General features: G+C 48.1%; 1 protein-coding gene across 1 annotated transcript in view; it reads left to right on the top strand.

Moving 5' to 3' along the window:
* The first annotated feature begins 1621 nt into the window (after nucleotides 1–1621).
* Nucleotides 1622–27210, top strand: part of C20H14orf132 (chromosome 20 C14orf132 homolog) — a 50789-nt gene continuing 25200 nt past the window's right edge. The window contains exons 1-2 of the mRNA XM_045163756.1: nucleotides 1622–1705; nucleotides 4686–5213. Coding sequence (XP_045019691.1) covers nucleotides 1622–1705; nucleotides 4686–5213 — 612 coding nt within the window. The remainder of the gene's footprint in view (nucleotides 1706–4685; nucleotides 5214–27210) is intronic.

Raw genomic sequence — 27210 nt, 5'->3', positions numbered from 1 at the left:
AAAATCTAGAAAAGACAAATCTGACCTGCAATTATGGAAACATGATCAGTGTTTGCCTGAGGCTGGAGCTGGGAGCTAGAGGTTGACTGCAAAAAAACAAGAGGGAATTTTGGGGGGAGAGTGGAATGTTCTATATCTTGATCATAGTTCTGGTTCCACGGGTGTGTATCAAGAGTCATCAACCTGTGTATATAAATCGGGTACATTTATGTAAGTTACACATCAATAGAGTGTCTTAAAAACACTTTAAAAAGCCTGACTTAAAAGTTCGGGCTTTTGCTGACTACCCATCCTCTGGTCGTCCTTGTCACTATGAGTGTGGTAACAGAAGAATGTTTTCTTTTGTTAAAGCACAGGGTGATTAAATAGCTCTGTTCACCTCCAGGGCCTGGTGGGTGTTAAAAATGGACGCAAGAGGGGCTTCTTTGGTGGTCCACTGGTTAAGAATCCACCTGCCGATGCAGGGGACATGGATTTGATCCCTGGTCTGGGAGGATCCCACATGCCTTGAGGCAGCTGAGCCCGTGTGCCACACCTACTGTGCCTGTGCTCTAGAGCCTAAAAACCACAACTACTGAGTCTGCCCCCCACAACCACTGAAGCCCCGTGCTCTAGAGCCCGTGCTCCCCAACAGGAGAAGCCACCACAGTGGGAAGCCTGCACACCGCAACTAGAGAAAGACCACACGCAGCAACGAAGACCAGGCACAGCCACAAATCATAATTAACAAATACAATCAAAAAACGGACTTAAGATTGGTGGGCCCGTACCTGTTCTTTTGATTAGAAATGAAGGGACTAGGGCCCAGAGAGCAGGAAAGACTCATCCGAGAAGACACACTTGACGTAGGTATGGACTACAGGGTGTCCCATCTCTTTCTTCAGAGCCGAATCCTGGGAGAGGTCTGTGTTCCCCTGAGCAAGGCCACGCCTACAGGTAACTGCACAAACCTTTTGTCTGTAGAGCATCTTCTAGATGAGCCGCCGGTCCAAGTGTTACCTAAAGAGTGTGTGGATCTGGCTGCTCACTGCTCAAAAGCCAATAAACAGGCCAGGCTGGTGGAAAGGAAAGTTTATTTCAAATGCCGGCAGCTGGGGGAGGGGGAGGGTGGCAGACATCTGTCCAAAGGCTGACTCCCCTCCACCTGGCAACCAGCGGGGTAAGAGCTCTTATAGACAGAGTGTGGGGGGCGGGCTATATGCAGAAATAGCACAGTCATCTCTGACAGTCATCTTCAAATTGGTCACCGGTGGTGTGACCAGCGTCATCTTGGTTTTTCTAGGTGCAGTTAATCATCAGTTCCAGGGTCTATTTTTTCCCCATTTCTCTGAGGCCAATTCTGAGAACTGCGGCAGTTCATGTCCTGAGTACAGTTTGGTCATCATGTACTTAACTTCTCCACCTGGAGTTTTAGTATCTATAAGACAGCTCACAGGATATGGCTCAGAATATTATCTATAACCCTTGGAAAGAACTAAAGTTCCTTGACTATGCTTAATGACTATGTTATTATTATTTAGTCTCCTTTGAACATTTTCCTTTGTTTTCCTGTTTCTCGCTTCTCTTGATCAAATTTATTCTTTGACCAAAGTTTTCCACAGACAAAAGGCAGGCAGAGAATATGGTATGGAGGGCCAAGGACCACAAGGGCCCTGTTCTGCTTCACGAGTACACCGTCATCACGGAGCAGCGACGGTACAGGAGTGTGAGCCCCGCTTTCCAGCTGGCACCACCTCGTGCTGATCTCCCCACCTTCATCATTGCTTTGCTCGCCTCCTGGGGTCCTCATGAGAACATGGAAATGTGGATGTCTGCTCCCAGCAGTCTTACTGAACCTAGATGTCTGGTCAGGGCTATAAAGCACAAAGCAAGGAAATAACAAACACATCAGAAAGGAATAAGTAAAATGGTTCCTATTTGCAGATGACATAATTGTCTACACAGAAAATCCCAAGAAATTTATACACAAAAAAATTCCGAGAACTAATACGTTCTAGGTTCTAGGATACCAGACAGACACACACAAAAAAATCAATGATATCTTTATATATTAGCAATGAACACATGAACAATAAAATGAAAAGTACAATACATAAAAATTTACAATCACTAAAAAAAGGAAAGAAAAGGAAGAAATGTTTAGGTGTGCATTTAGCAAACATATCCAGGCTTTGTATACTGTAAACTCTACAACACTGATGAAAAAAATCAAAGAAGGTCTAAATAAATGGAGACACATACTGTCTTCATGGACTGGAAACCTAACATACTAAAGGTGTAATTTCCCCAAAATCTGATACAGAATAATGTTTAATCAGCTATCTGAGCATCCTATGGCCCAGTGAAGTTGACGGCTGTGGTCAGAATAGCGATACAGATGGGAATACCAGACCACCTGATCTGCCTCTTGAGAAATTTGTATGCAGGTCAGGAAGCAACAGTTAGAACTGGACATGGGACAACAGACTGGTTCCAAATAGGAAAAGGAGTACGTCAAGGCTGTATATTGTCACCCTGTTTATTTAACTTATATGCAGAGTACATCATGAGAAACGCTGGACTGGAAGAAACACAAGCTGGAATCAAGATTGCCGGGAGGAATATCAATAACCTCAGATATGCAGATGACACCACCATTATGGCAGAAAGCAAAGAAGAACTAAAGAGCCTCTTGATGAAAGTGAAAGAGGAGAGTGAAAAAGTTGGCTTAAAGCTCAACATTCAGAAAACGAAGATCATGGCATCCGGTCCCACCACTTCAAGGGAAATAGATGGGGAAACAGTGGAAACAGTGTCAGACTTTATTTTTCTGGGCTCCAAAATCACTGCAGATGGTGACTGCAGCCATGAAATTAAAAGACGCTTACTCCTTGGAAGAAAAGTTATGACCAACCTAGATAGCATATTGAAAAGCAGAGACATTACTTTGCCAACAAAGGTTTGTCTAGTCAAGGCTATGGTTTTTCCTGTGGTCATGTATGGATGTGAGAGTTGGACTGTGAAGAAGGCTAAGCGCTGAAGAATTGATGCTTTTGAACTGTGGTGTTGGAGAAGACCCTTGAGAGTCCCTTGGACTGCAAGGAGATCCAACCAGTCCATTCTGAAGGAGATCAGCCCTGGGATTTCTTTGGAAGGAATGATGCTAAAGCTGAAACTCCAGTACTTTGGCCACCTCATGCGAAGAGTTGACTCATTGGAAAAGACTCTGATGCTGGGAGGGATTGGGGGCCAGAGGAGAAGGGGACGACGGAGGATGAGATGGCTGGATAGCATCACTGACTCAACGGACGTGAGTCTGGGTGAACTCTGGGAGTTGGTGATGGACAGGGAGGCCTGGCGTGCTGCGATTCATGGGGTCGCAAAGAGTTGGACACGACTGAGCGACTGATCTGATCTGATCTGAGGGATAGACAGGGAAGCCCGGCATGCTACAGTCCATGGGGTTGCAAAGAGTCAGACTGAACAGCAGTAAAAGAACTAGGACAGACAAGCCATAAACAAGCCCACACCTGGACTGAAAACTTGACAAACTTGGTGTCACCGATCATCACCAATCAAAAAAGACTGGACTTGTTCATAAAAGGGATGGGATAATAGGTTATTAACATGGGAAAGGTGAAATTGCTGCCTTAACCCAGACCAAAAAATAATCAGTAAGAAAAGGGCTGAAATATGAAAACACAAAATTAAAGTTAAAAACTAGAGTATCTCTATGATTTCAAGTTGGGAAGGCATTTCTTCCACAAGGGTCAACTCTAAAGTTAAGTATTAATAAACTCAATTAAAATGAAGAACTGTGTTTATGTCTCTTCTTATAAGGGCACTAATCCCATAATGAGAGCTCCATGCTCATGTCCAAGTGACCTAATTGCTTCTCCCTCACTTCCAAATACTATCTGATTGGGGATTAGGGTGAATTTTGGTGGCACAGAACATTGTCAGTAAGGCGCTGGTCCCATTCCCTTGCTAAACTGTGGTCTGTGCTACCGCCATGGGGTTGGGGGTCGGGGGTGGCAGGGTGTGTGTGTGTTGGGGGGAGGAGGCTTGTTCCTTGCATGACCTTCTCCAGGACAGCTGTGCAGGCAGCTGGACCAGAACCAGCAGCAGCAAGGACTCGACACAGGTGGCAGCACAGGTAACACACAGCCTATTCCCTACCAGGGAGCACTTTGAGAAGGACAAAACTCCTACCTTCTCGTCTGTGTTCCAGCCACCAGGTCAGGGTATCACACAGACATGCACACACAAGGGATAAGCCCCTTCTGGCATCTCTGCTACCATCCTCATCTGAACTATGGCATCGGCTCAGTTTGGGATATTGTTGAAGGTAAGGAAAGATAGAAACAGAGCCGTAAGGTATCAGTTATGCAAGGTGCACACTGTGCAATTCTAGAAGGCATCATTCACAGCTGAATCTCCGTTCTGCTATTAGCCACGTTGAAGCTCATTTATTGAAGACACTATGTCCTAGATACATGATCTCATTAAATTCTCTGCTTGTTTTCTTCCTTTTACAGACGACGAAACCCAGGCTCAGAGAGCCACTCCCTTGCCCAAACGGCAAAAGCAGAGCTATGATTTAAACCTCCTTCTGACCAGCTTCAGAGTCCCCAGGACACTGGACTCTGGGCACAGGGTTGGCACAAAAGTCTGTTAACCCTGACCCTGGCGAGCCATCCCCATAAAAGCCCTGCTGGCCGCCCCTGGGGCTTGGGCGCCACAGCACGGGGCAGGGTGCCCAGGGCGCTGGACTCGGATTCAGCGCTGGCTCTTGCAAGGACCAGACACGGGACCTTGGGCCTCAGCAGGCCCCTGTGCCCACTACTCCGCACCCCTCCCCGCAGGGAAGCGAGTGGGAGCGCTCCAGGGGTTCCGCCGAGTCCCGCCCTCGGGGGCGGGGTTGGAGCGGTCACGTGGAGGGGCGTCCAGTTCCCCCGCCCAGCCCGAGCCCCGCCCCGCCCCCAGGCTCCAAGCCCCCCACCCGCCCTCCACCAGCCGAGAGCTCAGAGCCAGAGCAGGGCACCGCGCGGGCTCGGGACCGGCCGCCACCACCCAGCTGCCGAGGGTGCCGCGCGGTTTCAAGAACCCCTGCTCGCTGCGTGGCCTTCTCTGGCCAGCTGTGCGGGCGGCTGGACAGCAGCGGCAGCGACAGCGAGGACTCGAGCGCGGGCGGCAGCAGCGACACCATGGATCTGTCCTTTATGGCCGCACAGGTAAGGGGGCGCCTTCCACGCGCGCCTCGGGCCGCCAAGTTTGAGCAGGTTCGGGGCCACGGTCTCGCCCTCCCCTCCGGGCTGGGCGCGCCGGGAGGGGTCAGGCCAGGAGGTGGCGCCCGCCGGCGATCCGAGTCCCGGTCCTTTGTCCGGAGCTGGCATCGCCACCTGGTGCGCGCGTCTGGGGCTGCGAGCGCGGCTCCCAGGGGTGGGGCCGGCCTGAGCTCCCCGCGTCGACCTGAGCTCGGGGCCTGGGCAGCGGTCCTCTCCCGGCCCATCCCCCACCTGCGGGGTCCTCCTTCCGTTGCCCCAGAGCCCTTCAAGGCGAGGCAGCCCCAGATCCGTGCGAGCCCGGGTTGGGCAGGCAACCTGGCTCTTCCCCATTCTGTTTCTTTCCGAGGCGCCGGGTAACCTGCCACTTGCTCTGACCTCCGGCGCCTACCACCTCACTTTTCTCGCCTTTGATGGAGACCACAGACTGTAGCCCGAGGAAGGCGGCGAGACCCGCTATGTGACCCGCCAAGAGCCAGAGCTTAGAGTACCGCAGCGGCTCTATCCTTGTTTTGCTTCGTGCTGAGTCTGTAGCCTTGAGTGCCGGGCGCGATTGTTCTTTCCTCGGCACAAAACAGGTTCCCAGTGGCAGACAAAACAGATGACCTCTCATCGCTTGGTTTTGCTCCAGGAGAATCCCCCGGAGCCTTGATCGTGGAGTGTCGTTTGGTGCCTTAACTGTGAAGCCAGAACAAAGGCAAACGCCTGCTTTCCAGAGCTGTCTGTGGCCTTTCGGAGTTGCAGTCTGGTTCTCGGGAAGGTTCACCGCGTTTGGGTTGGGGAGTAAGTCCCCATGTACCGAGTTCAGACGTTACACCTTCTGCCAGGTTGGTTATGTTGAGAGTCCAGTGGCAAGAAGGACCCCCAGGTTCTCTGTGTCCCCTGGGTATGTGGCAGGAGCCCCGCTGGCTGCTGCTTACTTTTCCAGGGAATGGCGTTTCAGAGGATATCTCCCTTTCCCCCCAAACTTCACCCTGGTCGAGGCCTCTTTAAAAAGTAACAGCACAACCTAGGCTATGGGGACAGTGAGTCCCCAATGCAGGTGATAATGGGTGCAGAATTCCCCAGGTTGGCTAAAGGGAACCCAGATTCCAACTCTTGGCAGCCTCTTTACAGGTTTTCCATAATGCCAGTTGCTTTCATGAGCCATGCTGGTCTTTTTTTGCCTAATTTTCTATCTCTTATTTCTAAATGCATGTTTAGAAATATTGTCTCATGGACATCATTTTAGGCAGTGGTGATGGTAGCTTTGTGGTGACTGATGAGACTTCACCACGTTTATTTCTGCAGGGGAAAGGGGCTCACACAATGTACCTCTGCCTCCCCCTCTGGTGGTTTACTTGCTAAGTCGTGTTCGACTCTTGCAACCTCATGGACTATAGCCCCCCAGGCTCCTCTGTCCATGGGATTTTCCAGGCAAGAATACTGGAGTGGGTTGCCATTTCTTCCTCTAGGGGATCTTCCGGATCCCGGGATCAAACCCTGGGATTGAACCCCAGTCTCGGGCACTGCAGGCCGATTCTTTACCGACTGATCCCCTCTAGAGCCCACCAAACAGCTGACATTGCCGTGGTTACAGGATAAATTGATTACTGCTAACCCTAGGACTGGCTGAAGCTTTAGGAGTTGCTATGGTAACTTGACAAAATAAACTGGGCTTTTCAACACCTACAGGCAGAGCCTGCTCAGAGGTTGAGCTCTGTTTTTTTCTTTTTTGTTTACAATTCATGTTTAATGTGGTCAGTTTATTTCTGAGGACAGATGTTTGGGCATTGTTACATGCTCAGTCCTGAGCTAGCTGCAAGGACAGAAACATGAAGTGCCATCAAATGTGGAAAGACATTTACTGAGCACCTGCTCTGTGCCAGACATGGACACTTGCATACTTGATTATAGTAAATTCTAACACGTCTGACAAGTCTATGACGTTGGTATTGTTATCTGCATTTTATAGATCGGGATACCACACTTAAGTGAAATGAAGCAACTTCATTTAAAAAACAATTTCATTGGGTTAGCAGTAACCCAGGACACATCATTAGCAAGGAGGAACATGGGTTTCAAACCTGGCTCTGAGGATTTGCAAAGCTGCTAGATTTTCCACCTTATTGCTTCCCTCCCCCTGAGAAAGACACAAAATAAGGGACTAGGCAGACATATTTACAGATGGCTCTTCTCTTCTCCAAGCTTCCCAGGTAGCTCAGTGGTAAAGAACTCACCTCCCAATGCAGGAAGCATAAGAGACATGGGTTCGATCCCTGGGTCGGGAAGATCCCCTCGAGGAGGGCATGACCACCTGCTCCAGTATTCTTGCCTGGAAAATCCCATGGACAGAGGAAGCCTGGGAAGCTATAGTCCACGGGGTCTCAAAAGAGTTGGACATAGCTTAGCGACTAAACAACAACAGCCGCAGCACTTATGCTTGGCCACAGTGCATGCTCAGCACAAGCTGTGGGTGTGCAGTGACCACCAGGTGGGTGTGTGTGTGACCAAGCTGCTGTCCCCACACATCAGCAGGGGCAGTTGGACAGAGACACGTGAATGCCTCCATCCACTTGTTCGGCTAATGCTGAGTGCTGGCCTGATGGATGCCAAGCTCCGTGTCAGGCACTGGGACAGGGATTCTGGGGGGGGGGGGCAGTTGAATAGGATGTACATTTTCTTTCTGTACCCTTGGAGAGCAGTGGAGAATGCCAGACCAGGCCATTCCCAGTTAGGGCGACCAAAATGCCTGTCATATAGTAGACCCTCCATAAGCATCTGTGAGATGATTGGAAGAGGGTAAGACAAGATGTATGTACTTGAAAAGACGATCACAGGAAAAGACAGTGAATTGGAGGTGCCACATGCCCCCGCCCCTGAACACCTGCTCATCAGTTCTTGAGCCTGGGGGTTCTGATGGATGAGAACTAGAGGCAGATTCCCCCTGGTGGGCCTGGGAATAAAGGTATTCTAAACAGAGAGGCACGGAACTTCCCTGGTGGTCCAGTGGTTAGGAGCTGGCGCTTTCACTGCCATGGGCTGAGGTTCAATCCCTGGTCAGGGAGCTAAGATCCTGAAAGCCATGCAGTGCGACCAAAAAAAAAAAAAGCAGAGAGGCATGGAGATAGGAAAGCCCAGAATGTATTCACAGAATCCTCCAGGAAGCTGGAGGGTAGGGGGCATTGTAGAATTGGGAGAGAGAGGCCAGGACCTAGTGGCAGAAGGTACTGACTGCCTGGGATGAGAAGTTCACACTGAAGCAGGAGACAGTGGGAGCCATGGCAGGTGACTGAGTGCGAACGGTCTCTAACTGAACAGCGCCCTGGGAAGACCTCAGCCTCAGCAGAGCCCAGAGCTGGAGGGATGGATGGAGAAGAAAGCGCACACCTGTTTGATTCACTGATGGAGTAGAAGAAACCACGTCCTTGTGACTCCAAACCCCAAGTCTCTCTCCCTTCACCAAGTTGTGAAATACGATTTCTCTTTGTGGCTTAAAAAATATCTGGAGGATACACACCATTTTAGATAAACACCCGTCTCAGAAGTTAAGCATCAAGAAGACACTGTTCTTGGATGTACAAGAGTGGACATCAGTTATCCAGCAGATCCTCTTATGCACATGCACCCTCCCTAGTGCATGTACACGGGGCTGTGGGTCTGGGTTTAGAAGATGCTGTGGGTTCTGAAGATATAAAGACTCAGCTCGCTCCTGAACCTTGGAGGCACTCTGCTGTCCTTTTCCCCAACCCTGAAAACACCCCACCCCTCTCTACACAGTCCCTGGGTCCCTGGAGATTCTAGAAAGTTGAATGGTGAACAGGGGTGTATGTTTTTCTATGGCCAGAGATGGCCAGAAGAGCAAGGCTACCCAGACCCCTGGGACCCGGGAGGAGGGGAGAAGCACAGATCTTGAGGACCAATCCTCAAAGCCCTGCGTTGGCAGTGGGATAGCCTGTCTCCAAAAATGGCCCCAACCACTCCTTCCCTACCTCCTGGAGGCGCCTGCTGGCTCCCCATTAGGGGGTGGGAGATCTGATTCCCCGCCCCTTGATCTGAGCCCAGCTTAGTGACTTTTCTGACCAAGACAAGTAGTGTGAGTGACATTCTGAAATGGGCTTGTAAGAAGCCTGCAGCTTCTACCTGGGACTCTTGGAGTGCTTGCTCTGGAGTAAGTCCGTGAGCTTCCGTCATGCATGAAATGTGGAGATACTGAGACAGCCAGACTGAGGAAAGGGAAGGTACATTTAAGGGACCTACTGTGTGCTGGGCCAACATATGGAATGAACTAGAGGTACAAGGAGCCCTGTTCACATGTTTCTAGGTTGTGACCCCCTATAGAAAAAAACTGGCCTAGGGCATAAGAACTCACTTTTATTTTTGTCTTCTGTTGTCCCTATGGTGACGATTCTAAACCCCAGAATTCCCAAATGTTGCGACCATTAGAATCACCTGGAAACTTTTAAGAGTCCTGCTGCCCAGGTCCTTCCCTAGACACTCCCATCCGAGTCTGGAGCTGGGAGCCAGCATCAGTATTTTATTTTCATCCCCTAGTTGCTCCCAGTGTGCAGTCAAGGTTGAGACCTGGACCTGAAACCCACACTGTAGGGCTGTTCCCCTCCCACCTCTCTGGATGGAGCAAATCTTTGGCTCTCTGGTCCCTGTTAGGTCATAAAAAGCCGTGTTGTCCCTGGAAGTCACTCCAGTATCAATTCAGCAAATTCAAATGTTGAGGCCCAGAATAATGGGAACTTGCTCCAAAATAGAGATCCTTGTTTGCGATTAGCAGATACAAACTATTATGCAGAGAATGGGTTAACAATGAGGTCCTACTGTTATAGCACAGGGAAGTATATTCAATACGCTGTTATAAACCTTAATGGAAAAGAATAAGAAAAAGGATATCTGTCTATCTATCTATCTGTGTATGTATATCTCAATCGTTTTGCTGTACAGCAGAAACTAACACAGTATTGTAAATAAAATTTAAAAGAAGAAAAATTAAAATCGAGGTTCTCCCTTCTTCCAGACCACCCCTGCCGCAGGTGGGACATTTGGAGCCAGAGTGGGTGCCTTTATTATTCTCAAGGTACAGGCAGGGAGGAGATGGAGAGAAAGAGTGGTTCGGCTGACAGGCAGGGGAGCCAGGAGGGGAGCCTCGTCTGCTGACCACAGGCCTGTCCTTCCCCTCCCAGAGCAGTCCAGATCCTGGGGGACAGGGGGGACCCAAGACCCTCCATGGATTAGCTTCAGAGAATCATCAAGCCTCCAAGGAACATGAAGTATCATGATCAGATACATTTTGAAACAAGTTCTTAAATCTGTATTTGTTTCCTAGGGCTGCCGTAACAAATGACCACGATCCGGGTAACTTAAAACAACAGAAATGTAATCTCTCCCAGTTCTGGAGGCTCCAAGTCCAAAGTCAAGGTGTTGACAGGGCTATGGTCTCTTCAAAGGCTCCCAGGAGGACAATCCCAAGCCTGTCTCTTAGCTTCATGATGTGGTCTGCAATCACTGTGTCCATGGCTGGCAGCCACACTCTGGTCTCTACCTCCGTGGTTACCTGGCCCTCTCCCCATGTCTCTGCGTCTCTTCTCTTCCTCTTCTCAGCACACTAGTCATATTGGACTAGGGCCCACCCTACTAATGTCACCTTCACTTGAGAGCATCTGCATAGATCTTATGTTCAGTTCAGTTCAGTTCAATCGCTCATTCGTGTCTGACTGTGACCCCATGGACTGCAACACGTCAGGCCTCCCGTCCATCACCAACTCCCGGAGTTTACCTAAACTCATGTCCATTGAGTTGGTGATGCCATCCAACCATCTCATCCTCTGTCACCTCCTTCTCCTCCAGCCTTCAATTTTTCCCAGCATCAGGGTCTTTTCAAATGAGTCAGCTCTTCGCATCAGGTGGCCAAAGTATTGGATTTTCAGTTTTAACATCAGTCCTTCCAATGAACACCCAGGACTGATCTCCTTTAGGATGGACTGGTTGGATCTCCTTGCAGTCCAAGGAACTCTCAAGAGTCTTCTCCAACACCACAGTTCAAAAGCATCAATTCTTCTGAGCTCAGCTTTCTTTATAGTCCAAGTCTCACATCCATACATGACTATTGGAAAAACCATAGCCTTGACTAGATGGACCTTTGTTGGCAGAGCAATGTCTCTGCTTTTGAATATGCTGTCTAGGTTTCAAGTAAGTTCAGATTCACAGGTCCTGGGAGTTAGGACTTCACTATATCTTTAGGGGAGGCATAATTTAACCTATAATAGCATATTTTTAAATTTTTTATTTATTTTATTATGTTTTGGTTGCACTGGGTCTTCGTTCCTGCATGGGCTTTCTCTAGTTGCGACAAGTAGGGCTACTCTTCCTTGTGGTGCTTGGGCTTCTCATTGTGGTGGCTCCTCTTGTTGAGAAGGCTCTAGGCACATGGGCTTCAGTGGCTGTGGCCTGCAGGCTCTGGAGAGCAGGCTCAGTAGTTGTGGCCCATGGTCTGAGTTGCTCCCCGCATGTGGGAATCTTCCTGGACCAGGGATTGAGTCCATGTCCCCTGCATTGGCAGGAGGATTTGTATCCTCTGTGCCACTAGGGAAGCCCTAAAATAGGGTCTTAAGATCCCTAAAGAGTGCGATCTTGGTTCCTGTGTTAGTGACCGCTGGTCTTTGAGAGGCAGTGGACAGATCACTTCTCTAAACCTCAGTTTTCTCCCCTGTGAAATGGGGACAAAATGGCCTTCCTCGTGGAACTGTTCATCTAGTCATTCAGCAAACATCTCCCGCGTGGCAGGCCCTCCCTCTGGAGTGCTGAGGGGCAGAGGGTCACAGGCCCTGCCGTGTGATAATGTGACAGGCTGGAGTAAATGCAGTTGCCCTGTACCCCAGAAGAGGCATCTCCCCCAGCTTAGGGGTCCAGGGAGGCTTCCGGAGGTCCGAATAGAGCTGAATTTGAAGGATGCATAGTGGGTTATGTAGACAAAGGAGTGAGGACCCTCCAGGCTGGGGCAGTGACATGACATGGATGGGACTTGAACGGTGTCTCTTGTTGGGAATGAGGGGTACAAGCAGTTATTCCTTTGGGCCGAGCAGCAGGTCGTGGGGTAGTGGCGATAAAGCCAGCGGGCAGGGAGGGGGGCACTGGGGCCAGGTGGGTGGACTCATGGAGTGGAGCAAGATGGAGTGGGGGACTGCGGTGACCCGGGGAGCAGGGGCCTGGCCTGGAGGGCACCCAGGTAGCAGCCCTGAGCTCCAGGAGCGTGCTTGTGCCATGCAGACACGCAGGCTGGGGGCTGCAGGTGCTTGTGGGTGTTTTAAGAAAACGGAAAACTCCGATGCTTCCAAGCAGTCTGGATTTTCCAATGTTGACAGCTACTTAAAATCTTTTTCTTAATTGGAATATAATTGCTTTACAACGTTGTGTTAGTTTCTGCTGTACACTGAAGTGAATCAGCTACATATGTACATATATCCCCTCCTTCCCCTCCCCGCCCCGCCCCTCTAGATCATCACGGAGCACCGAGCTGAACTCCCTGTGCTGCACACAACAGCGCCAGGGACTGGCTTCGTGGAAGACCGTGTTTCCATGGATGGGGTGGGAGACGGGGAGGCTGCCGGCGGTGGGGAGCAGCGGATGAAGGTGTGAAGGTTCGCTCGCTCACCTCACCTCCTGCTATACAGCCCAATTCCTAACGGGCTGTGGACTGGTACTACTTGCTAGGCAGCAGGTTCCCACTCTCTGTCTATTTTATACATGGTAGTGTATTTATTGGGCTTCCCTGGTGGCTCAGAGGGTACAGTATCTGCCTGCAATGCGGGAGACCTGAGTTCGATCCCTGGGTCAGGAAGATCCCCTGGAGAAGGAAATGGCAACCCACTCCAATACTCTTGCTTATGTCAGGCCTAATCCCCCAATTCAACTGACCAACCACGAAGTGATCTGTTTTAATTACTTATTGCTTTCCCTGGTGACTCAGCTGGTAAAGAATCCGCCTGCAATACAGAAGACCTGGGTTCGATCCCTGGGTTGGGAAGATCCCCTGGTGAAGGGAAAGGCCACCCACTCCAGTATTCTGACCTAGAGAATTCTATAGACTGTATAGTCCATGGGGTTGCAAAGAGTCAGACATGACTGAGCGACTTTCACTTCAATATAATTTCAGCTAGTTAGTGGCTTAAAGCAATCATTTCGTTTGTGGGACCAGAATTTGGGAAGAAGTGGGCTGGGCAGTTTGTGCTCCGATGGTGTCAGCTGGGGCCGCGGGGCTGAAGTCTAGACGTGCATCACAGCTTTCCTTGTGTGTCTAACACCGTTATGCAGCCTGACCCTTCTCTCCACTTGGACTTTCATCCTGCAAATGTTTCTTTAGGCAGGTGGGGCTCCCCCCACCCCTCCCCACATGGTGGTCTCGGGGTCATTGCCTGGTACTGCCTTCCCTCTCCAATGAGCATTCCCAGGGGGACCCTATGAAGTTTCTTATGTTCCAGATTTGGAAGTCCCAGAATGTCACAAACTGCACATTCATTTGGTCAAGAAAATCCTGAGTGCAACCCAGATTGAAGGACAGGAGCATCAAGTCCACCTCTCATGCAGAAAGCAGCACACACACCCAGGGAGGGAAGGATGGATGGCAGACATCTTTGGAGGCAGGCTACACCCGGACCAAACAGAATAGGTCTGTGGACTGGATTCATCCTGGGACCGCCAGTGCAGTAAGGATCTCTGGACTAGAAAGATGTGTGTAGAGCTTGGCAACACCTTGTACATTTCCAAGCCCAGGAGAGAAGTAGATTATTGCTAAGGAGCTAGACCAAAACTTTATCAGGCTGAACCGTATGAAGTTGCTGATATTTGACCATTTTGACCTACAAAGTGACAATTTCTTATCGTTCAGCCTATTAGGTACTAACTAGAAAGACAGTAAGTTATTTTGGTTTGTTTTGATATTAATTACATGCTAAGTTTATTTTATATATTTATTTTAATTTTTAAAATTAATGGTTTAACTTTTTATTTTGCACTGGGGTATAGCGACTGACAATGCTGTGCCAGTTTCAGGTACGCAGTGAAAGAACTCAGCCCTACATGTACAGGTATCCGTTCTCCCCTAAACCCCCTCCCATCCCGGCTGCCACATAACACTGGGCAGAGTTCTGTGTGTTCTACAGTAGGTCCTTGTTGTTATGCATTTTAAACATAGCAGTGTGTACATGACCTTCCCAAACTCCCTTACAGTACCTTACCCCCATCCTTCCCCCAGTCAACCATAAGTTTGTTCTCTAAGTCTGTGAGTCTCTTTCTGTTTTGTAAGTTCGTGATCACTTTTTTTTTTTTTTGCTTCCACGTATAAGAGACCTTGTCCACTGTTTTTCCTTCTCTGTCTGACTTATTTCATTCAGTGTGACAGCCTCTAGGTCCATCCACGTTGCTGCAAGTGACAGTCAGTTTTTGCTTTATGGAGGGCAAAGGGCTGTGAAACCTAGGAAAGGAGGGTCACTGCCTGCTGGGGAGACTTGAGGGGGCTTCCTGGGTTTGAGGAGCACGGGCCTCCCCACCGCTGTCTCCCTCCGTAGCCCAGTTCTTAGAAGCTTGTCCTTGCTGGTGGGAAGACACAGTCACATCTGGATGGATCTTCCCTTGGGTGGGTCTTTCTAGAAGACAGACGCATGATCTAATCATAGCTGAGATGCTGATACATCCACTGACATCCCCTCTTCTCACACCCTGCCTCCCCTGGGACCTGGAGATGCTCACAGTTAGTTTGTAGTTTAATCATTTTTCACAGAAGGGGAAAAAAAAAACAAACCCACAAAAGGCTTTTGGTCAAGCTGAAGAGATGAATCTGTTATCTCTTGAAATGGTCGTAGCTGTACTCAAAGGCCTGAGGGAGCATTCTGAAAGATCTGCAGGAAGCCAGCAGAAGTTTCCCCTCCCCAGAGGAGGCAGCGCGCTGCCCAGAGAATTCTAGGGAGTCTGGCAGTCTGCTGCTTAGAAAATGTTTTCCCCAGCCAGTGACTGCTCTTTTTTCTTTAAGCAAGAATTATCATTAAAATACAAATTGTCTATTATCTCAGATGTTTTTAACCAAAGGGCTTGTCTTCATGTGCTTTGAATTGTCATTTAAAAGATTTAAATATTTTATCATTTTAATTAGACTTGCCTCAGGAGAGCATATAGAGCTACAGTTTTGCAGCAGTGTAATGAGAAGTTAAGGAAGATGTAAAAATCTGTAATAAGTTTTGTAGACCAAATTTCTAGATAGAGTGTTAAGAGTCAGGATAGTCCATCTGACTTGAAACAATTGCACCTCCCAGAGCTAAGAGAGCCAGGACATTTGGAGATGGATTGCACATTTCCAACTGAACACTTGAGTGTTTGTGGAGCACCTGCTGTCTGTTCCGCCCAGCTTTGGGGGGTCTGAACCCAGCTCTTTCTACTCTGAGATGATGGAAACCCATCTCTGTTTACTCCACCCTCATTCTCTTCTCTCAAGATGTCACCGTACCTTCTCAACTTGTACTCAGTTGCTTTACATTGCTGCCCTTTATCAAATGGTCAGGAAGTACCAGGCAGACCCTGGGTTGAATAAGACGTAGAATCTCACTTCCTAATCCTATGACAGCCCCAAGGAATAGGCCATTTTAAGATCCATTTTATAGGTGAAAAAACTGAGGCTTAGTGAGGCAAAGTCACATGCCCAGGGCCACTGGAAGAATTCAAACTCAGAGCTCTGTGCCTCTTCAGCTTATTTTTTTAAATCCAGTCTCATAATCTCTGCCTTCTGACTGGAGTGGGTGCAAACCACTTATATTTAATGTAATCGTCTATATGAAAAGTGGAAGTGTTAGTCACTCAGTCGTGTCTGACTCTTTGTGACCCCATGGACTGTAGCCCACCAGGCTCCTCTGTCCATGAAATTCTCTGGGCAAGGATACTGTAGCGGGTAGCCATTCCCTTCTCTAGGGGATCTTCTGGACCCAGGGATTGAACCCAGGTCTCCTGCACTGCAGGCATGTTCTTTACCATCTGAGCCACCAGGGAAGCCCGATTGTCTTCATAGTCGGGTTTAAATTTCCTGTCTATCTCACTGTTTCCTATTGGTACCATCTGTTCTTTGTTTCCCTTTCCCTCTCTTTCTTCCTTCTTTTGGATTCAATGAAAATTTAATTCTCCCCATATCATCTCCTCTCTTGGCTTATTAGCTGTAAGTATTTTGTTGTTTTGGAGAAGGCAATGGCAACCCACTCCAGTTCTCTTGCCTGGAAAATCTCATGGGCAGAGGAGCCTGGTAGGCTGCAGTCCGTGGGGTCGCGAAGAGTCAGACATGACTGCGCGACTTCACTTTCACTTTTCACTTTCATGCATTGGAGAAGGAAATGGCAACCCACTCCAGTGTTCTTGCCTGGAGAATCCCAGGGACGGGGGAGCCTGGTGGGCTGCCGTCTATGGGGTCGCACAGAGTCAGACACGACTGAAGCGACTTAGCATTTTGTTATTTTGGTGGTTGCTTTTATAAGATTTATCTTTAGCTTATCACAGTCCATCTACAAGTGGTATTATGCCACTTAACATGCAGTGTAAGAACTGTATAACAATACACTTCTATTTCTCCCCTCTCAGCTTTTGTGGTATTAAATTAACTGTTGCACATTTCATTTCTACATGTGTTTTAAACCTCATGTTACATTGTAATTATTTTTTTAAGTCAGTTACCTTTTAAAGAGATTTAAATAGTAAGGAAAAAACTTAAATATTTTCCCATATGGGTACTATTTCCAGTGCTCTTTATTGCTTTGTGTAGATCCATATTTTTATACGTTATCAATTTTCTTTCTGCCTAAAAGACTTTTGCATTTCTAGTAGTGCAAAACGCTGGTGATGGATGCTTTCAGCTTTTGTATGTCTGGGGAAAAATGTCTTTTTCTGGCTTTCATATTTGTTTGAATGCATTTGTGTATTTGGCTGAGCCCGTGTTGGCTGCAGCGTGTGGGATCCTTGATGCTTGCTGCCTCACGCAGGATCTGAGGATCTGTAGCTGCAGTTTGTGAACTCGTTAGTTGCAGCACACGGGATCTCATTCCCTGACCGGGGACTGAACCAGGGCTCCCTGCGCTGAAAGTGCAGTGTCTTAGCTGCTGGACCACCAGGGACATCCCCTGGCTTTCATATTTGAATACTTATTTTTTACTGAGTATAGAATTCTAAGTTGACAGTTTTTCAGTGTTTTAAAAATATTGTTCCACCATCTTCCTGCTTCCACTCATTCCACTGAGAAATCTACTGCCATCCTTATCCTATTTCTTCCAGCATAATGTGCCTTTTTTCGCCCCTTTGGTCATTCATGGTTTCTCCTTATTGATTTTGGGTGCTTTCATTATAATGTACCTTAGTGTAGTTTTCTTCATGCTGCCCATCTTTAGGGTTTGGGAGCTTCTTGTATCTGTGAGTTTATACTTTTCATCACGGTTTAGAAAGTTCTCTGCCATTCTTTCTCTCCCCTTCTCCCAGTTTTATTGAGGTATAGTTGGCATATGACATTGCATAATTTTAGGGTGTACAACACAATGATTTCATACACGTATATATTGCAAAAAAGATTACCACAGGAAGTTTAGTTAACATCTGTCAATTCACATATTTACAGTTCTTTTTTTCTTGGGATGAGAACTTCTAAGATCTACTGTCTTAGCAACTTTTGTATATACAATGCCGTATTGCTAACTATAGTCACTGTCCTTTACATTACATCTCCAGAGCTTATTTATCTTATAACTGAAAGTCTGTACTTTTTAACTAACTTCATCCAATTCCCCAACCACCTGCCTTTGGAAAGCACCAGTCTGCTCTGTTTATATGAAGTGTTTTCTTTTTTTTTCAAGATTCTATGTATAAGAGAGAGAATACAGTATTTGTCTTTCTCTATCTGGTTTGTTTCACTTAGCATGATGCCCTCAAGTCCTTCCAATGTGTCTCAAATGACAAGATTTCCTTCTTTTTCAATGTCTGAATTATATATATATATATATATAATTATATTACTAATAATATATGTACACACATGGGGCTTCGGACGTGGTGCTAGTGGCAAAGAATTGACTTGCCAATGCAGGAGATGCAGGATATGTGGGTTTGATCCATGGGTTGGGAAAATCCCCTGGAGTAGGAAGTGGCAACCCACTCCAGTACTCTTGCCTGGAAAATCCCATGGACGGAGGAGCCTGGAAGCCTGCAGTCCATGGGGTCGCTGAGGGTCGGACACAACTGAGCGACTTCACTTTCACATTTCACTTTCATGCATTGGAGAAGGAAATGGCAACCCACTCCAGTGTTCTTGCCTGGAGAATCCCAGGGATGGGGGAGCCTGGTGGGCTGCCGTCTATGGGGTCACAGAGTTGGACACGATTGAAGCGACTTAGTAGTAGTAATATACAACTTAATTTTATTAATTAAATTAATTAGTTTAATTAAATTTTTAATTTAATTTTTGAATCCCTATGCTGTTTTCCATAGTGGCTGAACCAATTTATATTCCCGTTAGAGGTGCACAAGTAACCTATTTTCTCTACATCCTCACCAACACTTGTTATTTCTGTTTTTGATACTAGTCATTCTAATAGGCACAAGGTGATGTCTCACTGTGGTGAAATGAAATGATTTTCATTTCCCTCATGCTCTGTGATGTTAAACACCTTTTCATGTTCCTGTTAGCCATTTGAATATCTTCTTTGGAAAAATGCCTATTCGGGTCATCTGCTCATTTTTAATTAGATTATTATTCTTTTATTACTGTGTTCTGAGTTTTCTATTATTTTTTACACATTTTTCTGTTCCTCCCTCTCTCTTTTTTCCTTTGGTGGTTCTATTTATATGTATATTCAGTTCAATTCAGTCACTTGGTCGTGTCCGACTCTGTGCAACCCTGTGAATCGCAGCACGCTAGGCTTCCTTGTCCATCACCAACTCCTAGAGTTACCCAAACTCATCTCCACTGAGTCAGTGATGCCATCCACCCATCTCATCCTCTTTTGTTCCCTTCTCCTCCTGCCTTCAATCTTTCCCAGCATCAGGGTCTTTTTAAATGAGTCAGCTCTTGGCATCAGGTGGCCAAAGTATTCGAGTTTCAGCTTCAACATCAATCCTTCCAATGAACACCCAGGACTGATCTCCTTTAGGGTGGACCAGTTGGATCTCCTTGCAGTCCATCAGACTCTGAAAAGTCTCCTCCAACATCACAGTTCAAAAGTGTCAATTCTTCAGCACTCAGCTTTCTTTATAGTCCAACTCGCACATCCATACATGACTACTGAAAAAACCATAGCCTTGACTAGATGGACCTTTGTTGGCAAAGTAATATCTCTGCTTTTTGATATGCTGTCTAGGTTGGTCATAGCTTTTCTTCCAAGGAGCAAGCATCTTTTAATTTCATGGCTGCAGTCACCATCTGCAGTGATTTTGGAGCCCCCAAAAATAAAGTCTGCCACTGTTTCCACTGTTTCCCCATCTATTTCCCATGAAGTGATGGGACCAGATGCCATGATCTTCGTTTTCTGAATGTTGAGCTTTAAGCCAACTTATCCACTTTCCTCTTTCACTTTCATCAAGAGGCTCTTTAGTTCCTCTTCACTTTCTGCAGTAAGGGTGGTGTCATCTGCCTATGGGTTATTTATATTTCTCCCGACAATCTTGATTCCAGCTTGTGCTTCATCCAGCCCAGCATTTCTCATGATGTACTCTGCATATAAGTTAAATAAGCAGGGTGACAATATACAGCCTTGACGTACTCCTTTTCCTATTTGGAACCAGTCTGTTGTTCCATGTCCAGTTCTAACTGTTGCTTCCAGACCTGCATACGGATTTCTCAAGAGGCAGGTCAGGTGGTTTGGTATTCCCATCTCTTAAAGAATTTTCCACAGTTTGAAGTGATCCACACAGCCAAAGGCTTTGGTATAGTCAATAAAGCAGAAATAAATGTTTTTCTGGAACTCTCTTGCTTTTTCCATGATCCAGCAAATGATGGCAATTTGATCTCTGGTTCCTCTGCCTTTTCTAAAACCAGCTTGAACATCAGGAAGTTCACGGTTCACATATTGCTGAAGCCTGGCTTGGAGAATTTTGAGCATTACTTTACTAGCATGTGAGATGAGTGCAATTGTGCAGTAGTTTGAGCATTTTTGGCATTGCCTTTCTTTGAGATTGGAATGAAAACTGACCTTTTCCAGTCCTGTGGCCACTGCTGAGTTTTCCAAATTTGCTGGCATATTGAGTGCAGCACTTTCACAGCATCATCTTTTAGGATTTGAAATAGCTCCACTGGAATTCCATCACCTCCACTAGCTTTGTTCATAGTGATGCTTCCTAAGGCCCACTTGACTTCACATTCCAGGATGTCTGGCTCTAGGCGAGTGATCATACCACTGTGATTATCTGGGTCATGAAGATCTTTTTTATAGAGTTCTTCTGTGTATTCTTGCCACCTCTTCTTAATATCTTCTGCTTCTGTTAGGTCCATACCATTTATTATGCTAACTAATATAGTCTCACAACTCCCTGATGATTGTTCACTTTTTTTAAATCTTTTTTTCTGTTTGTGTTTCATTTTGGATAATTGTTACTGATGTATCTTTAAAGTTCACCAACATTTTTTTTTTAATATCTAATCTTTGCTAATCTCATTCAGTGTATTTTTTACCTCCGACATTGTAGTTTTCGTGTCTAGAGGTTTAACTTGGGTCTTTTTTTTAATATTTTCATCCTCTTCTGAACATGTTCAGTTTTTCCCTCAGCCCTTTGAACATATGGGATACCATTTTAACAATGTTCAAATGTCCTCATATACTGGTTCTAAATCTGCTTCAGCTCTGGGCTGGTTTTGATTGATAGCTTTTCCTTCTCATGAATCACATCTTCCTGCTGCTTTTCATGCCTGATAATTTTCGATTGGATGCCAAACATTGTGAATTTCCCCTTGTTGGATGCTAGATGTTTTCGTATTCCTGTAAATATTCTCAAGCTTTGTTCTGAGATGCACTTACATTACTTGGAAACAGTTTGATCCTTTTGGGTCTTGCTTTTAAGATGCGTTAGGCAGGACCAGAGCCATTTTTAGTCCAAGAGTAATATTTTCCCATTCCCGAGGTGAGGCTGCTCTGAGTGTTCTTCTCAATACCCTGTGAATTATGAGAATTTTCAAAATGGCTGGTGGAAACAGATACTATTTCTGGCCTGTATGAATGCCAGGCATTATTCCCTGTCATCTTTTCTGGTGATTCTTTTTGCTGCCTTGGGTGTTTTCGTCACACACCTGTGCTCACCAGTCCTCTGCTAAATATTTGAGTGGTCTTTTTACAGATCTCTGTCCAGCTCTCTCCTCTCCACCCTCTGCCTCCTGGTCCTCCAGCTGCCCCCAGGCTCCCCAGACGCTCAGTCCCATCTCTTCAATGCCGGAGTCCACCAGGCTCCACCTGGATTCCCCTTTCCTGCTCTGCTGCCTGGAAACTTCCCAGGCAGTAAACACAGTCAAAGGCAGGGCTTTCTTGCCTTGTTTCCCGTCTCTCAAGGTCACTGTCCCTCACTGCCTGATATCCAGTGTCTTGAAAAACATTTCCCTGCGTTTTGTTCTTTTTTATTGTTTCCCTTGGGAGGGTAAGTCTAGTCCCTGTTACTCCATCTTGGATGGAAGCAGAATTTTCTTATCCCTGTGTTTTTGACAAGTATGTTTCACCCCTACTCCTTTCCTCCCATTGGGGGAAGAGTAATATAGTGCTAAGTCTGAATCTGGTCCCCGCTGTGGAACCTTGATCTGCACATCTCTCTTGTGAATGCTGTAAAATGTAACCTCACAGGTGAGTCTCTGATACCAGACTTCGCCAGAACGTGCCTGGACTGCCCCAGTTAGTTCCTTTCTGCACCGCACTGCCGCTTACGTTCCTTCAGCAAGTCCTGTGACAGAATACTCCACGGGATGTTGAGAGAGCCAGGTTGTCATCCAGGGCTTGAGTCTCGCAGCCGGGAGTTGGGCAGCCTAATGAGCAGGGCCAGTTCCCTCTCGCCTCCATCCCAGGGACCTAGACTTGGAGGAGCCTCCTTCCCTGGGAGGATGAAAGTGAGGGGGTGGGGAGCAGGTTGCTCCAGCCCCAGGCCCACCCAGGGTAGCAGCCAGCAGCCGGAACTGTTAGTCCTCTCCAGACCCCATTACAGCTCCTTATCCATCTCCTCAACACGGAGCTCTGGGAGGTGATTAGAAATGTATTAAGGCTTGGCTTCCAGCAGCTTTGAGGGGGACCTCAGGGAGGTGACTAATGCATTCCCCAGCCCCCTGCACCCCCGCCTCTCTGCCCTGAGCTGAGGCTCTGCCGCCTGCATCTCCTGCCTGCTCCCTGACATCCTGCCAGCCCTTCTTCACTCCCACCAGAGATTCCACCTGGGCCCCGCTGCGTATCCCAGCAACCACATCAATCAGGTAGAGGGGGTGGGTGGGATGCAGGCAGCATGCCTGGAACATCTCCCATCTTGTGTTGGGGGATGTCAAGGAGCCAAAAAGAAGCTGTCACCAGCCTCTGTCATCTCTGTCACCCTCACCAACATCATGTGAGCATGAATTAAATACATGGGCTTCCCTGGTGGCTCAGATGGTAAAGAATCTGCCTGCAATGCAGGAGAACCCGGGTTTGATCCCTGGATAGGGAAGATCCCCTGGAGGAGGGCATGGCAACCACTCCAGTATTCTTGCCTGGAGAATCCCATGGACAGAGGAGCCTGGCAGGCTACAGTCCATGGGGTGGCAAAGAGATGGACATGACTGAGCGACTAATACTTTTGCTTTCACAAGTCTTTCACATTCAGTCTCAGGCTCACAGGTGAGGCAGGATCCACCCTCGGGTGGAAGAAGAAGGGGCAGGTGGTGTTGGTGAACTTGAGCATCTGCTGAGGGCCAGGATCTGTGCGGTGTGATGCCCCTATGAGAGCAGGGCTATCACGCGCCCATTTCAGAGAGCCTGAGGGTCTGGCCCAAAGTCACTAGGCAGGAAGGACTAAAACAGACTGGATCTGAGCCCAGGGCCTGGGTGCCAATGCTGAGTGGCAGCTGATGGATTGCAGAGTGTTGAAGCGGAAAGTGGAGAGGGACCCGAGCCCCTAGCAGGTGTGAGTCTGTGTCACAAACCTCTGCAGCCCAGCCTGCTATTAGCCTGGGTCTTCCTTCCCTGGGGCCTGTGTGGGCAGAGTGGATTGTGGCTGAAGCAAGCTCTTCCAGAGCTCAAACAGGCTGGCACCAGAGGCGAAGGCAGAACCCACAGGAGGCTGAAAGAGCCTGCGAAGGGCTGGGGAGGGGAGGCTTGCTCCCTCTGGAAGGGATCAGCCCTCTTTCCTCTTCTGAGCCCCTGAGACTCCATCCTGGTCTCCATCAGAGCATCCCTGTGTCTGAGGTTCCCTGAAGACAAACGTTTGTGTTTCATTTATGCCAGGGTTGCTGCTGCCTAGTCCCAGGGCCAGAGCTGGTTAATAAATAATAAATGAATCAAAAGAGAGCAAGGAATCAATACAAGCCTGAGCTGGGTAGAAAACCATGTGCTGCATCAGCCTCTGGGCCCTTGCTTCTTGGCTGCATCGCGCCTTCCCCGAAGGTGCCAGTTACTGACAACACCCAATCTTGCCGCTGCACCCTGCACCTCGTCCTTCAAACTCCCAGGCCCCAGCACCCTCCCTTGGCCCCTGCAGAGTGTCTGCCACCTGTGGGGCCCAGGACTAGGGTTTTTCATTCAGCTCAAGATAAACTGTCTTAGCCCTTCCTGCCTGGGTGACTTTGGGCCAGACCCTCGGGCTCTCTGAGCCTCGCTACCCTCTCTGAAATGCGTGTGTGATGGGCCCTCACAGAGGGCTTTTGCAGCATCAAGCACCCTCAGCACGTGCTCAAATTTATCTTCAATTACATCTGCCACCTTCTTCCTCCACCCCAGGGCGCCTCCTGCCTCAGCCGAGTGTGTATGAGTTCTCACTCGTGTGTTGGCATCACTCTAGAACCCTGGCCAGGTAACCTGGGCAGATCTGCCATGAAATGCCAGCTTCCCTCCCCAGCATTCCTGGGAAGGTTGAGTCACCCTCTGTGTATCTTCATCACGGGGAGCTCACACCACCTCACAAGGCAGTGACTTCCATGGGAGGCAGGTAGCCTTGGGCTCAAACATGGCCCTGCCACTGTGCATCTGGGGAAATCACTCCATTTCTCCGAAACCCCAGCATTCTCAGCTGTGCAGCAGGATGACGGTCATTGTGTTAAGTTATGATTTGAGACTTCAGTATGGTAATGTGGCACCGGGTAAGGGGTCAGTAAATGGGCGTTCCTCATTATGAACCTCCTCTCGAGTCAAAAATCATCTTCCCTTTAATTCTGCCCATTGGTCCTCGAAAGAGAGTCTAATCCTATCTGCACTTGGTAGCGTGTTCTGTGACTGTCTATGGCCACAGAGAGCATCTGAGATGGGGAGGCCGAATGCCCGAATTCCAGGCCTGACTCCACCCCTCATGACTTGCATCGAGATACTTAACTTCTTAGAGCCTCGATTTTTCTGTCTGTTAAATGGGAATAGTATCGCCTATCTCACAGCATAGGCAGGAGAATGAAATGAGACGATTAATGTAAAACTGTACAGAATTACTTAAGTCCTGATAATAATTATTATGTTTGAACCATCATCCTGTAATCCTCCTCCTGCATCATCCTTTTTTTTTTTAATTAAATGTGGCCATTTCCTTCAACTGTTTTTCCAAATGACTTATCTCTCTGGAATCTTCACAAGGTCAGAGTCTAGTCTGTCTTCTTCTCAGAACAAGACATGATGCTCTAGAAGAATCTATGACCTCCTTGGATCTAGCTCTGATATACCCATTAATATGGCCACTGGACACTGAATGACAGGTCCATATTTCCTGAGTGCTACTCTTCAGCAGTTCCCCCAGAATTTGTGCAACTGATTTTTTTGGACTTCAGCACAGATATGTCAAGAGCTGTGAAGGGTCTGAAATTTTACCTTGTTTGCAAGCTAGCCTGCCACCATGTAAAAGATGCTGACCCAAGATGTGAGCCTTGCAGACAGGGGGCTTAATTGCTCACAGCACAGTCAACAGCATGACCTTCACGTTCACATCAGTACCCCGCGAGGCCCACAGGGGCTGGGCAGAGCCCTGGTGGATTCTGTGCCGTGGGTTTGTGTAACAGTGAGCAACTCCATGCTTAGGAAACCCTGCTTTTTCAAAGGGAGCCGTTAGCGAACCTGCTTAACCTTTGTCCTTCGTCTCAGAGGGAGATGTTATTGTCTCGGGGGATAATCATCCTGGTCCGGTAACAAATGTTCTGTCTGCCCCCAGGGGGATGCTGTTGTTATCTCTTTCTTAGGAGATCAAGCTTGCTGTCCAAACATCATTGCTGTACAGACATTGAAAAGATAGTCCAGAACAAGAGCTGGCATGCCTTTACTGAGAAAGTAGGCAGAACTTGAAGACTCAAGAACTGTCTCCCAGCAATGTGTTTACACTTATCCCTAGAAACTGCACAGATCTGGGCTTGCATCTCCCTTGGCCATTCCAGAGCTGCTGTGCCACCTCGGGCGAATTCCTAGCCTCTCTGATCTTCAGTTTCTATAGCCAGAAAAAGGCATAATTCCTACTTTCCCAGAGTGCTCTAAGGAATTCTTTGTAGTAATATCCTTGGAGCACCCTTGCTGTGCCTGGTATCGAGCAGACCACGGAGAGAAGTCACTGAATCCGCAGTCACCATTATCTGGAGGTCTTCCTTCCCCCTCCATCTTTGCCATCCCCCACTGCCGACCTAGTCCTCAGGGCTCCAGTCAGATGGGATAGAGTAAGCTGTCCTGGCCCTGAGGCCATCAGCCAGTGGTGAGGACTTGGGAAGCTGGGGAGCGGGGGTCTGGGACAGAGAGAGCAGAGCCTGGATCACATCAGGGCTCCGGGACCCGAATGGGTTAGTGTCCTAGCCTCAGCTTCCTCGTCTGTAGCACAGAACCCACCTCACGGGACTGAAGGAAGAATGAAAGGAGATGATAAACGGAGTGTATGGAACACATGTGTCAAGCGCTCAGCGGAGCCATTAGGATGCCTTTTTGTTTCAGTAGCCTGAGACTGCCAAGCACAGTGCGGGGCTGAAGACAGGAGCTTGCTGCCTGGGGAGCAAAGCAGCCCCTGCAGCTGCTCCTTGGAGGGAGCTGATTAGGAAAAGCAAAACAAAGAAGGCTGGGGAGTGTGAGCTTATTTTGCAGGCTCCTTGCAGATCGCTCAGCATGCCTGCAGCACTCAGTAGCCATATTCATGGGGGCAGGAACCTCTGTGCTCTGCCTCCCGCAGGGAGTACAGAACTAACTCCCCAAGGCATCCTTCTGTGGGTCCAGAGTTGAGGAGCTTGGAACTGCAGAGACCTGCTCTCTGGCCTTGGCAATGGCTGTTAACCTACTGTGTGACCCTGGGGCGGGGTGATTAACACCCCCTCTCTGGGCTCCATTGAGGAACTCAGTGTAGCTTGATGGTGAAGGGTTTGAGATGCAGAGTCAGGCAGACCCGGGTTTGAATCCTGAGCCTGAAACCAGCTGGAAGATTCCAGCATGTCATATGGTTTCCTGAGCCTCAGTTTCCTCATCTCTAAAGTGGGATGATGGTGGCCTTTCCTGCTTTGAGGAGTCTGATCCTTGGGAGGATCAGACAAGGCCATGTGGAGCCTGGCCAGGAAATGGTGCCTTTTATGACATTGCATTATTTTCTGTTTCTTGGTCTAGAAAAATGGGGTGGGAGGGTAGGACCACAAAATCTCTTACTAGGTGGAGGGATGGAAGACTCTGGAATCATGGTCAAGGGATCCTGGTCCAAATTCTCTTTAGCCTTCCTGGCTGTGTGTGACCTGGACAAGTCGCATTACTTCTCTGCACTGCACCACGAGTGATACCAACCCATCACACCTCTC

This window comes from Bubalus bubalis, chromosome 20, assembly GCF_019923935.1.
Source record: "Bubalus bubalis isolate 160015118507 breed Murrah chromosome 20, NDDB_SH_1, whole genome shotgun sequence".
NCBI classification, from domain to species: domain Eukaryota; kingdom Metazoa; phylum Chordata; class Mammalia; order Artiodactyla; family Bovidae; genus Bubalus; species Bubalus bubalis.
The sequence above is the reverse complement of the archived record's forward strand: the minus strand, read 5'-3'. Positions and strand labels throughout refer to the sequence as shown.